General features: G+C 34.9%; 1 protein-coding gene across 4 annotated transcripts in view; it reads right to left on the reverse strand.

Annotated features, from left to right (window-relative positions):
• Positions 1–14,723, reverse strand: part of LOC145674401 (venom allergen 5-like) — a 103,785-nt gene that overhangs the window by 2,310 nt on the left and 86,752 nt on the right. For all 4 annotated transcript variants that reach the window (XM_081744419.1, XM_081744416.1, XM_081744418.1 and 1 more), the window contains 2 exons: positions 14,074–14,205; positions 9,354–9,455 (listed from right to left, as the gene is read on the reverse strand). In XM_081744419.1, the coding sequence (XP_081600545.1) occupies positions 9,358–9,455; positions 14,074–14,205 (230 nt within the window). In that variant the 3' untranslated portion in view covers positions 9,354–9,357. The remainder of the gene's footprint in view (positions 1–9,353; positions 9,456–14,073; positions 14,206–14,723) is intronic.

The following is a 14,723-nucleotide window of genomic DNA, read 5'->3' on the forward strand; positions in this document are numbered from 1 at the left end:
TAATTTATAAAGGGAACTGGTCCTCCAAGTTCCGTACGACTGACAGGTATAACATGTGGACAGTAGAAGATGGAAAATGTTGTCCCAGCAGGCAATAGCTCACTTTAAGGGACTAAGTATTTCTTTTTCTATGTTATTATGTTGTAATATGTCAGTATGCTCTGATTTTGCTAAGACTGTTATGGAGTGAAGCTCCTGGATGCCTTATGGGGCGTTTACACTTGGTCGATTTAGTCGCACGACTAAATCGACTCGCTGCATTTGCCACTAAATCGAAGCAACTAGGCCGAATCAGATCGATGGATGTGTTCAATTATTTCAACCACAGAAAATAGAACGTCTTTTAATTCAGTTGTCAGTCGATTAGTCGCCTTCCATCAACAAGCGATTAAGTTGAAGTCCCGTTTACACGGTCGATTAAGTTGAAAGTGACGTCAATTCAACTGAATCGAACGCAAATCGACTAAGTGTAAACGCCCCATTAGATAGGCTTATGGTTCAATTTGATTGGTAGTTGTAAAAACAAGGTTAAGAAACATTATAAGTCAGTGACACTGTCGCAGTGTAGGTTGAAATGAATGCTGCACAAACAATAATTTACTGTCATTTCTTCAACAATTTTGACCACGCACTTTCGTAAAAATAATGTTAACAATTGAGCTAGTTGCAAAATTGCAACCTAGAAATGTCCAAAATTGGCTAGCCTACCACCTCGCAGTGTTGGCTCTACTGTCTGTGCTGCTATGGAAAGCACTGTTTAACTGGTGATAAGCTATAGAGCCAGATTTAGAAATCTTAACAAGTTTTAATTAATTACTTATCAATTATGATTTTTTGCGTATTATTGGCTTGAATGTAAATTATATATTCAATCTACTCGAGGGAACACAATGGTAAGCTACAGTTCCGGTGAAATTGAATCATTAAGTGGAATGGGTTGTGGCCGAACAACAAGAAAATATGATGTAGGTATGTAATTTCGGAAATGTACCGGCAGGTGGCAGGAGAATCATGTTTGGTATTGTACTGAATTGCATGGGAATGGTGAACCATTTTTTCCAGTTTACTCTAAACTTAGAAGTGTCACATACCATTATGTTTCAACGAGCATTTTTTTTTTTTTTTTTTTTTTTTTTGTCATTAGTACTGGGTCGATTTTGCCTCGAAGATTTGATTGATTTCTCATAATTTGCAGGCACGTTCCGTAGCAGTTTTGCGTCAACACACAATTTGCGATTTAGTTTGCGATAATCTTCATAGCAGTTATAATGACTTTTTACATTTTTTTGCGTTGCGTTGCTATGCGCAGATTAGAAACACTGGAATGGAATAATCGCATGTTCTCTTTAACGTTGTGTATGCGTGTGATTTAGTATTTCTAGCGTATGTAAAGTAATACACTCTAGAAATTCTAAATCACACAGAATGCTAATAATAGAAACAAAAAAAAACAAAAAAAACGGGTCATGAGATAGAAAAAAGATTAAACTATGCAAGATGAGGCTTCTGAAATGAGATTCGCCGTCTGACTCAACAAGGGTTAACAACGAAATTTAGGGACGACGCCACCTATCTATCTAGATTGCGTAAAAAAATTAATTTTCATCTAGATTACTAAAACTTTCATTTGCTTCTAGATTGGTCAAAAATTCGTCTCCAAGATGATTATTTTCAAAAATTTCAAAGCAGAACAGAACGAGTTAACTAAAATTTCGCACGGGATAGTAATTCTCATTCATTGTCTCACTTTTTAAATTGTCTACCCCATCATTAGCGTACACAGAATTTCGTCAAGGGGAATCAAGCTCCCAATTTTGTATCGTTTCAGGATCTTTGTGTTTATATATTAATGTGCTAAATGTTTCTTTTTAATAATATGTGCTCCAGGGAAAGAACTCGGATTTCTCTCTTTGCGTACGACACTGTGTTTCACTGAACCCCATACTTGTGTCTAATAAGCTAAAGAAAGTGTTTAGAGATTAAATAATGACAAGCTACAATTAATGTCATAACCTGAACTCGTACACATAAAAATCCTTTATCAGGACAGCGGTATATTGTACAAATATACAGAATCCATATGTATACTACGGAAATCTGTACGGAGGCTATCTATATGCTACATACGTACTGACATTTTCCCACCTAGATGATACACCATGGCGCTGCAGTCTGGTCTTCAATCTGGCGCTGCAGTAACAGTCTTCAGTATATTACATACGTATACGTGTGTTACATACGTCAGCTATATGTTATATACGTCCATCTGTAAGTGGGTTCCTGACCTTTTATATACAGTTCTTTTTTTCATACAGAAAGTACATAGAGATGGAAACATTATACGGAAAGTATTATAAAACATACCTTTTCAGTTATACGTTTGTGTGATGTTACCCATAGTCGTACGTTAAGTCCAAAACTACAAGATTTAAGCATGTAACCTACGTTTTTACGTACACCACATACGTTTCTTTCCTTTTGTGTACAGTTATTGAGGTTCACGGAGGCTCAGTGGTGGAGAGTTCACCTCTCGTCGTTTGGTCTGTGGTTCAATCCCAGTTCACGCCGATTTGGTATTGAGGGGGACAAACATCGTGTGCGTGCGTTTTCTCGGGGTTTCCACCCACTTTCTTCATTCTACCACTTTATTCATCACCAACACATCCTCTCTTAGGCTCGAAGCCTAAAGTGAAACGTTAAACTAGGAACAACATTTCATTTTAATTAATTCTCACAGTGATTGACATGCATTTTCACACGGTGCAATCTCGCACGGTGCTCATTATCGAGCAATTTCACACGGTCCTGGTTATCGCATTAATCAGTCAGCACGTGTGGTGCATTTTCACACGGTCCATCTGCAATCACGTGATTCACCCTGAAACTCCTTTCACTACAAGGGGAGGGAGGACAGAACAAGTATGAACTAAGTAAGAACAGAGAAAGAGCAAATACAAGTTAAATATGAACAATTGCAATTAATACTAGAGAAGCTAGAAAAAAGAAAAAATTAACAAACACACGTTATAATAAAGAAGAGGAAAATAATTACAAAAATAAAATAAAACTAATAACGAAAATAATAGCAAATTAAAGTACATGAAAATAAAAATTCAGAAAAACAAATAATCTTGCGAAAACAGACTAAAATGTGTTACTGGTTTCCACTCCAAATTGATATCGTCTCTGCAGGTCGACTTTCAAGGCATTCTGCGGCTAAGTTGATCAAGATCTCTTTTTTCGGAAATAATGTATGGACAATAAAGTCATTCTCCACAGCAAAGAATAAAATAAGCACTTTGTTAATGAAGTCGGAACCCATTGTTTAAAAATAGAAAGATGAGTTAAATAAACTTTTATTTTGTGATTATTCTTTTCCTGTTACTGCTTAGTTATCTCTGCAGGTGCGTATGGCCATGGTACACCTGCGAATCATGTCATTGGAGGGTGGGGGATAAATAGGGTATAAAAGAATAGCCCTTGATGTCTAATTCCTTAATTTTAGTGTTTTCGTTGTTGGGTGAACATAATGATTCAACGTAGAAATGGAGTTTATAACAACTAGCAGAGGTAATCGTCTCTTAGTTCATGCAGGGTTCCAGTACTACATGCAGAGAGAAAACAGGGATCATACAGTATGGGTAAGTATCGTATTAATAGAATTAGGATTTTCTGTAAAAATTCATGTTTCCTTTTTTTATGTTCTTAATTTCTTTTCTTTTTTTGGGGGGGGGGGCGCGAAGGCTTCATATAATATGACTAGACATCGGATTTTTATGCAAATGCATTGTTTGCTCGTATGCATCTCTGTTAAATTTGGTAGGGGTTTCTAGAAATAATAATATAGTCCGAATTTGAAGCTTTGTAGTGCATATAAATGCATATTTCAAAGGTTAGAGCATATATTAGTACTCAAGAGCATATTCAGCACATTTTATAAGTTTTTATTTCAGATGTATGCTTACAACATGAAATAAATCCAGTTGTAGTTTATATTTTCAATACATTTACATGCCTATGCAACGGAAGGGCTTTTTGCATGAGAAGATGGAAGAATTCCTAATTTATAGACGACCAATAATGTTAGAAACCGATCACCAGAGCAGAAATGCCCACAATTACCAAAACGTTAAGAGAAATCTGATAATAATAATGACATTGTAATATCGTGTCGACATCAATTCAGAAACAAGAGATACGAGTATTGCTACTCAGTGAATGCTTAGCTCTAGTTGGTGAAGTTCGACACGAGCTCCGGTCATTTTCTGGTAAATTCGGGCACTCCTTGAGAAAAAAAATGACGGATCTTATTGGGAGAAACTCCAACTAAAAATAATTGAAGCCATGGGAAAATATCTCCAAGGGTTAAATTTCAATTTGCCAGAATATATATATATATATATATACTACACTTGCTCCTCTGCGTAAATATTGTATAGTAACATCTATTGATGTTAATAGTTCATTTTCTGGCTACAAATGTCATAAACGGATACCAAAAAATGAAGAGAAGCATCTTGTGATACACTGTAAGGCTAATTGCGGGAAGAGTAAACCCTTGAAAACGATTATTATTATTATTATTATTATTATTATTATTATTATTATTATTATTATTATTATTATTATTATTATTATTTGTACAATGGAAACGTGTAGACTCGTATTATTTCGTCCCGGCGGGAGCTCATGTGGTTCGGATTCCACGTTAATAAGTAGGCCCACGTCTCATATAGACTCGATGCTGAACGGAACGTTAAACTCAAAATCAACTCAACTCGTATTATTTCGTGTTAATTGAATCCACTGTAAAATACAAATGTCAAGAAAACCAGAGATCGTGTTCTCATATAACTTAATTCCATTATTTGTGTGTGTTTCAAAACGTTAAGAGTATGTAACCTATAACTATTATAAAAGTAAATTCTAAAAAGAAGTCCCTGAAGTTGTATGCATATTTCATAAATTTTAAGTGCATAAAAATCCGATGTCTAGACATGACATGTTCTCGTAATACATGTTAGTTTCTTTTAATGAAGTAGGTTGGCTTATATTGTGGATTTAATACATTCTTAGTTTTCTTGGTGGTTGTTTTCATAAACTGGGCACCGATCGTCTAAGGCACTCGAAAATATGCAATAATGTATGATATCTTACTTTATGATATCTTACATGTATGATGGTATTTTGAAAATTTCGTAACTTTTAAACTTTATCTGAATTACAAGAACAGTATCTGTATTACTTTTAATCTTTATCTGAGAGAACAGTATACTTGCTTCTCTAAATCATAAATATTTTTTCACGTTGTTTTAGTACTTCTAATATAGTAAAGCCCCAATTATCCGCGGAATTTGGTAGCAAGGGCACCAGAGATGGCGAAAATCTCCGATAACCCAAAAATATTTCAGCATAAACACTGTTTTATTGTACGAACAAGACATAATAAAACTTTTAAAATATGTACAATACAGCAGAAAATTGGAAATATTGATTTTTACAATGCAATTTATTTTTATGTATTAGAACATACAGTACATATCTGCGTACGGATTGTCATCCCGCAGCGACTCGAGTACTTATGAAAAATAATAGTAGGCGGCTGCAGCAGGGCTTAAAAAAAAGTACTCGCGGATAATCGGAGCTTTACTGTGTTTAAAAATTAACTTTCTTTCATGTGATATTTTGACTAAACAAATATCTGCACATATATAATTGCGTAAAAGAAAGTAATAACACAAATTCGCATGTTTTTATGATTCATTTTTTAAACAAAAGATACTTATGAATAATAATTTATTTTGTACATTTGTAACCGAGCAAACGCTTTTTTATGTGTGTGTACGTATATGCGAAAACACATTTCAATTGTTTATTTCAGAAGCTGATGTTTTTTTATTATTATTATTATTTTAGCTATGCATCAACAGACAGAAGGTAAATTGCCATGGCAGGCTCAATCTGCCCAAGACAGAAGATAAAATAGCAGTTGTGGAAAGAGATCATCAGTGTGTACCTGATGTTGCAGTTTGCGAGATACGAAAGCGACTTTCAAATTGCAAGAAGAGAGCAAGAGACGAGATCCTTACACCAGTGTCTGTTATCTTCAAAGAAGAAATGGCTGTTCCAATTAATCAAGGTCTGGACCTAGTAACCTCCATACCATCGTATGATCAGAAGAAAGGGGGTTTAAATGGTGTTAGAAGGAAATCACTCGGCATACATCAAGGTGCACCGACTACTAGAAATATCTGCTTTCCGGATTATATGATTCGGTTTGAAGATGGTACCTCGTTTTTACAGTACGACGCACTGGAAGGAGACGGACGAATTCTGTGTTTTGGTTACGAGGGTTTGAAACCAGCACTGAAGGAAAGCGAACAATGGTTTTTTGACGGAACGTTCAAGAGTTCCTGTAAGTATTTTTCCCAGTTATACACCATACATGCAGACATAGGAAGCACACATGATAAGACACTGGTTGTACCGGTCTTGTATGCATTGTTGCCAGATAAAACAGAGCGAACATACGAACAACTGTTTACATTTCTTAAAACGTGGTCTGGCCAGAACGAACCTCGAGTGTTAAAAATAGATTTTGAACTTGCTGCAATCAATGCGTTGCGTGCAGTGTTTCCCAATTCACAGGTTTCCGGCTACCATTACCATTTCAACCAGAGTATCTGGCGGAAGATTCAGAGTATAGGTCTCGTCGAAGAATACCTCCACAATGAAGATGTACGCCATCATGTTCGCATGTGTAGTGCATTGGCATTAATACCAACAAGCAGGATCGATGAAGGTTGGCTCACCGTCATGGAGGACTGTCCATCTGGCCAGAAAATCGAAATGTTCAACGATTATTTCATTGAACAATGGATGGATAATCCAAATGTTCCAAGAGAAATATGGAACTGCAACGGTCAAAGGCACAGAACAAACAACCCAGTGGAGGGTTGGCACAATAAGTTAAATCGCATCATATCTAAGAGTACACCACATATCTTTGAGCTTGTGAGTGTATTAAAAGCAGATGCGACAGCTAGTTTTCATGCTTTCGCGAGACAGGGCTTAGACTGCAATTCGGAGAAGCATAGAAAATTCACTTACATCCGTCTTGACGAACGATTGCAATTAGTCCTGGAGAAGCTAGAAAATGGCGCAGACCTTAAAAATTGCTTGAGAAGCTTGAGCTATCTCCAAAAGCTAAGATAATGGGCTATGAACTGTAAAAATGGGTTGAAGACGTACAAAAGTAGAAGGTTCCATCTTAACGACGTGCTGTTCGCTCGGAAAATAACAAGATGACAAGGTTCTTCTTAGAACCGCCTTGGAGTATGGAGCTAATATTGTGTGTTTTACAAATCACAACGTTTTTCTATGCTCTAGGGCGGGCACATTTTTCTTCGATTGTTGAACTACCTGTCTGAATTCTCTGATGTGCTGCTTATTTTATTCTTTGTTTATTTTAATATGTGATTATTCTATCTTCTGTCCCTAATTATTTTAATTTTTGATTATTCTTTATTTGTTCTTATTTTCATTTGCTGTTCTTTATGTATTAATATCAATTTCCGATAGTTTCTGTTATTTTTTTCATTTATTTCAATTTCTTATTGTATATGCTATTTTTCTCTTCTTCTTTACTATTGTTTTTATTTGCTGATTTCTTTGTTCTATCTTGTTCTTTGTTATTTTAATTTCTGCTTACTTTCTTCATTATTCTTTTTGTGAAAGTGAAACATTTTCTAAGCTCTCCTTCTCTAATATTAATTGCAATTGTTCGTATTTAACTTATATTTGCTCTTTCTCTGTTCTTACTTAGTTCATAGTTGTTCTGTCCCCCCTCCCCTTGTAGTGAAAGAAGTTTCAGGGTGAATCACGTGATTGCAGATGGACCGTGTGAAAATGCACCACACCTGCTGACTGATTAATGCGATAACCAGGACCGTGTGAAATTGCTCGATAATGAGCACCGTGCGAGATTGCACCGTGAGAAAATGCACGTCACCGTTGGCATAAGGAAGACATCAGTATACGTAGAGTCCATTTATTATTCATTATTGCATTAAGGAGGCCGGGCTATGGTCAAAACAGCGTATCCTAGAGCTGTGTATACATAAATTGTTTACGTGATTTCTTACATTAAGTAATATGATACATGAAAAAATTGCACTTTATCACATCAGTTAATGAGACTAGCTATAACAGCAAAAAATTACGTATTTCTTTCAGTTACTTTTGAGAATTTACAACAAAACTTTGAATGTCTAAATTATCCATTATTGTAATATTATGCGCCCTCCCATCTACCGGGTAAAAATAAAAAAAAAACTGTGGGTGATGGGAACAAAAGAAACAGTTTTGGGATCAGTATCAAAATAGTTGTTCAACATAGCAATTAGTTTCCAGACATCAAAACCCATGTCGACCAGTGTAATCCACCAAATTTTATCTCACATATTATGTCTCGTTGTGTCCACTTATTTTGCTAAATCTGTTATTTAAGTAGAATCTAGATTTTCTTTGTGGCTCTCATTTCAATTTCACACCAAATTATAAGTTCTAACTTTGCAAAAGAAATAAGCAAAATTTCATTTATACTATCACTAGCAGCGTTCACCCCGCTTCGCTGCGGTCACCCCGGAACGCAATAAACTTTGTTACTTAGATAATTTTTACTTTTTCGCTTTCAAGTGATATGATAAAAACCATAGAAGATTGCAGTAAATGTTAACATTATATCGCCTGTCATTTATGTTAACCCGCCCCGCTTCGCTGCGGTCACCCCCGAACGCAATAAACTTTGTTACTTAGATAATTTTTACTTTTTCGCTTTCAAGTGATATGATAAAAACCATTATAACGCCTGTCATTTATGTTAACCCGCCGAGTGACACGGTCATGCGGGTTGCATATAAATACGTTTATTTTTATACCTATGATGAACTAACAAAGGATTTGTACGTAATGGACACCTGAATGGTCAATTATCTCAAGACACTGGTAATTGAAAATTAAAGTGATATGATAAAAACCATCTAGGGTCCAAATCCTAATAACCCCCCAAAAATAAAAGAAATTGGTTCAGCCGTATTAGCGTGATGAGCGGACAAAGGATTTATACGTTCTCTTTTATATATATAGATTTCTATCAAAATCAACTGAAATATGAGACTCATACCAACTTAATCCTAAAGCAACGCAACATTTTGCTCGTGTTGTGCAGTCTGAGCTAAAGCGAGGACACTTTCAGTAACTACTATTCAGGCAGTGGTTGAAAAGATATTTAAAAAAACTTAAAAGAAAGTAACAAGAATAGACTATAAAGAAAAATATGGAGGGATACTTACGTGTTTAAAATAGCTTAAATCCTCTGAAAAATTGATTCAATTTCTCCATAGCACCAGTCACCACTTTCTTGATTAGGCTTACAGTAGGGTCTTCGCACTCGCCTGAGAAACAATGACAAACAAAATATGGACAAAATGTCTTTTAATGATTTTAGCATGTTCGGCGAACAATATTCACCTAGATTTTACATAAATTGTAAACTGAATATAAAATCTGTGTTAAGTGTCAAAAATAGAAAAGTTCGGTTTAATGTAAAAATGTGACCTATGTGTCTAACACTACTTAGTGAAAACCTTGCAATCTAGTATTCACTGTGAAAGTAATTTTAAAAAAAATCCCAAAAGAATGCGAGTCCCATCAGTTCTGAAGTAACATCAAGGCTCTGTATTCAATATTTTCGTTTTGACACTTTTTTGTGTCCGAAATTAAGTTATCATATTTTTCTTTACTTACATTAGTACGAGTAACACTAGGAATGTTTTGAGATGTGGACAACTGGAACGCAGGAAGTGAACATTTTTTCCGTCAATAAACAATCGACGCAATTCAACAAAATATTGTCTTGAAAACACTTTTTCGCTTCTCCTGTGAATTAATATTTTATGACTAGTTTACTTCTCAGCCCCAGAATTACCGTAGACCAAGCAATAGCAAACGAATGTATTCTGCCTGGCATAAACAAGAACGATTTTCCTTTCCTTTCTGGCATTCAAATCACGGCATGGTGAAGCTCAATAACAAACATGACAAGACGAAAGTAAACTAATAACACAATATTATTATTTTAAAAAGTAAGGAGTTCCCCTATACATATAGCAATCGTTACAGATAAATTGTAGCCTTGTACATATATTGTATACTCCCTTGCACATAGACAAAATTGTGGTAAAATTTTTAAGGTGGCGTACATGTTTATTTTTCTTACCAAATGCAAGATTAACTAACTATTAAATAACTAATTAAAGTATTTATTATTAATAAAAATAAGACATGTGTACACTGGATTTTGGAACCTATCTAATATGTGGTTATATATAAATAAGATGTACATTACAATCTACACATTAAATGAAATATAGTTTCTTCTTATAAAATTGAAACGAAAATAGACAAAATATACTCGTAAAGAAATAAATGTCCTTATTATTATTATTTGATGGAACCTCTTGCTGCTTCTAAAAAGCTCCTATGCAATATGTTTTCTGTGAAATATTTGGTTGAGTCATAAAATAACTTCCGATCCAGCTAGGTAGAATCTTTTGTCGGTATCTACCCACAATAAGTTACCAAGACAAAGTGCTTTTGCCTTTACTAACTAGATAATGGTTCAGTTAGTCTTCTGATAACTGCTTTGTGTGGTGCACGTCACATTAAACTGTTGTTTCTAACCCTTAAAATGAAGAGTGAAAAAATGCGTATTCGTCAGGTGATGCTTTGGGAATTTAAACAAGACAAAAGTGCTAAGGCGACAGCTGGAAAAGTAAAGTATATACCGTGAAGTACCAATAGCCGATCGGGCAATTAGAAACTGCTTTCAAAAAATTCCATTCTGGGGATACGATATTTGAAGACGAACCGAGGGTGAGACGTCATTCCGATCTTGACGACAACCTCTTAAAGGTAATCAATATTTGAGCATAATCCGCGTATAGCAGAAAGGTTGAATACGTCACAATCAACTGTTTGCTACCACCTGGAGAAATTAGGGAAAGTCAGCAAGTTAGGAGTATAGGTACTTCACAATCTCTGTGAACAGAATAAACAAAGAAGATCGCATATCAATCGCTACCACTCTGCTCTCACGGGTACAAATTGACCCTTTTTAGAGAGGATTATAACAGTGACACATACTCCTAATAGAGATACATTTAATAGTGACACATTCCTAATAATGACACAAATACTCCTGACACTCCTACATACCCCTAATAGTGACATCCACATTTCTAACAATGACACACACACATACACTTAACAGTAACACATATACTCTTAATAGTGACATGCATCTTAACAGTGACGCAAATACCACTAAAAGTGACACACATTCTCCTAACAGTGACTAATATGCTCCTAATAGTGACATAGACTCTTAACAGTGAGGCAAATATCACTAACAGTGACACACATACTCCTAACGGTGACTTTCAAGCTACTTGTAATAAAAGGAAACTCTACAAATGCCCGAATAATGCCCGAATAAGTATCAGCAAGAAGTTATAACACAGGGAGACACGTAAGTTCCAGAAGTACGGAAAAAATTCGTTATTCATTAATTTTTAGCATATCTCAAATATGTAAAGCTACATGAACTAACATAAAATCACGGGTACTTTCGATTGAAGTAAAAAGTTGAAATTTGTCATGCTTATAGCTATAGGAGAGAAACCAACAAAATATTGTTAAAAGTATATTTTTGCATTTTCTAGAGGTAGAAAGAAGGTATGAAAAAATATCCGTTACTTAAATCGCTGTTTTCTGTCCTTCATTTGACTCTCCCAGAAAAATCAAGGACACTATTGTAAAGTTTTGCTAAACAGGTAAAAGGTAGAACAATCACACACTGGCTTCTTTTACTACCAGCCCTAGTAGCAGAGACAAATTGCAAACAACTTGCTGTAAGCTTGAATTGTAAGTCGGCCAAGCTTGCATCCAGATTGATTGGAAAACGTGCAAGCATACCACAAGCTGGATTCTAATAACGAAGTTACTTTGGGGCAACCTTGCATTCAGTGTTTCTTTCAAGCTTGACACAAGTGTTTTACAAGTCAAGTCAACAGCCAATGAACGGCCATTGATGCTATGACGCTCTGCGAAGAGTCCAAATCATAGCTTGCAAGTAGAGCAAAAGTCAAATTGTATGAAAGCATGCGTTTCAAGTGCAAGCGTAGAAAGAAAAAAAGCCAAGCCTGCGCCAACTGGCAGAAAGCTTCCTTGCTACTAGGGAGTTTTATTACATTTTTTTTTTGGTTATAAAACAGTATGATACAATTTTATTATAAAAAGTATATTTTTAACAATGAGGATAAGTAGGTGTTTTAAGGCCTAGACTGCCTAAGAGAGGATTTTTACAGGCAAACTAAGTGGGGTGGAATTAAAATTTTTAATGTTTTGTGCAGAGAGAGGTGAGGAAACTACTAAGCTTTACACAAGCTAGGTGGCTGTGGTTAGGAATCCCACCTAGACAAGCAGAGTGTGATGGATTTAGGAGGCTTTAGAGCTCTATGCAAGCTAGAAGGCTTAAGTTGGGTCAGGAACCTTTTAAAGCTCCAGGCAAGCTGAGAAAGTGAAGTTTGACTAGTCAAAGACTGATGACAGATGTGGTTGTTTTTTTTATTTATAGCTGCTCTAGTGTAGCACTGACGCTGATGTTTTTTCTATTACTTGAATAGTACTGGTGCTGTTGTTTTGTTGTCTGTTTTTTTATAGTGGCTTGTACTAAACGCACGTTGTATTGCTTGCAAATAAGAGCACATGTTAATATTTACAAATAGAACCATGTACGGAATATTACACTATATATGAATAGAGCCAAACTCATCCAATAGAGATCATAGTTAGCATGCTGCTACCACTTTACCTACTATAAAAGTGTATGAAATCTTATGCTGTGCATGGTTGTGGTTTTTGAGTTATGGACAGTTAAATTTTGTATCTTATTTTCGCAAACTAAAACGTATTTATATGTAAATGGTCGATTGGGATCAAATTTGGCATGTCAATAGACCTGTAGTATAAGCGCATGAAATATTTATTGTGCAGAATTACGATTTCCAACTTAAAAGCAATGACGAAATGTTGCCATATTTTCAAAAGCAAAAAGCTATACACCGTGCTCATGAAATTGGTATCAAACTTGGCATGATGGTAGATCTTGATTTGTTAGTTCTCGTGTGAGATATTACGTTATAAAGTCCTTCGAGTAGATTTCCGAGTTTTACACGAATTTCTAAATCATTGAACATAGCAAAAACATAATAAATAAAATTTAAATAGCAATTAAAGTCTAGTCTTCGACACAAAAATCTAGTGAAGAACCTTTCTTTCTTTACGACTACGCGTATTTCACTTTTTGGACATTAAATCTTATGTTCTAAGTAATTTTAATTGTAACAAAAACTTGAAATTTAGTATGCTTGTGGTTTCTGATATCAATATCTAAATAAATAAGCAATGATTTTTTTAAAAAAAAACTATAGTTGGGTTTAAAGGGGAACTGAAAAATCTTACTCATGTTATTTAAATATGATACCTTCTACAGCACATAATTATTATACACTTTAGGTAGAACCACAATGATGAAATTAGGCATGCTTGTAGGCTCAAAGAGCTAACCTGCAAAAAAAATTGTCAAAAATAAATATTTTTAGTTTAAAGGGGGTCTGAGAGGGAGAATAATAATTTCCCCTTGTTAATCAAACAGAGTTAAACTTGAAACTTGAAACTTGAAACTTATTCTTCAAATTGGCATAGAAACTCAAATGTTGGCACATCCGTAGGTGTTTGAAGCAACACACAAGAAAATCATCTGAAATAATAAAATCTGTTTCTAGAGTGATGATTGTTTTTTTTTTTTTTTTTAAATTCGATCTCATGTATTTTGACATGTGAGAATAATGCTGAGTGTACTATGAACAGGAAGATGAAGTATGAAACAAAAGAAGCGTAAAAAAATGGATATTGGTCACGCACATACTGTTTAGAAAACACAATACCCACCTGAACTACAATTATCCCCAGAATCTTCTTGATCTCGGCGATTTTCCTTATTCTTAGTTCCTACGTCGACGTTGACTTGTGCACCAGCATATGCATTACCACTGGAAGCAGATTTTTCTTTACCAGTTGAACCTTTAATTTAGAATTAAGAAAAATATTGTGATTAATTCGGCAATTGGTTTTGAAGTACATACTACAAAGTTACTTGACCATAACTGGCACCAACGTATTAAGAGTTAGTTACATGACAATTTTCTCACAAACTGTTGCAATTTCATCAACCAATTTTTAAAAAATCTATAACACGAAGTGCTTGGGGAAAAGTAAATTATGATACAATAAATAACGTTTATGTCCTCATCTGCAAATTTCTTCAAAAATATTGTCACATGACTACAGATAAATTATTTCAGAAGGTATTAATATTCTTACGATACTAAATCTTCTTTCAGCTTTTCCTAATTTGCATATAAGGTCAATGATTTTAACTAGCTTCCTTCAGGTCTGTGTGTATTTTATCTGTATTTCACAAATTCTTCTCTGTGATACCACCGTCGCTCACCTCCTTTCAACTGTTCTTTGGTATTATTTGTTTACTTTTCATTTCATCATAATTACTTCTCATCACAAATAATTCACCTCTTTTCTCA

Source organism: Thermobia domestica, chromosome 17 (genome assembly GCF_964235325.1).
Source record: "Thermobia domestica chromosome 17, izTheDome1.hap1.1, whole genome shotgun sequence".
Lineage (NCBI taxonomy): Eukaryota > Metazoa > Arthropoda > Insecta > Zygentoma > Lepismatidae > Thermobia > Thermobia domestica.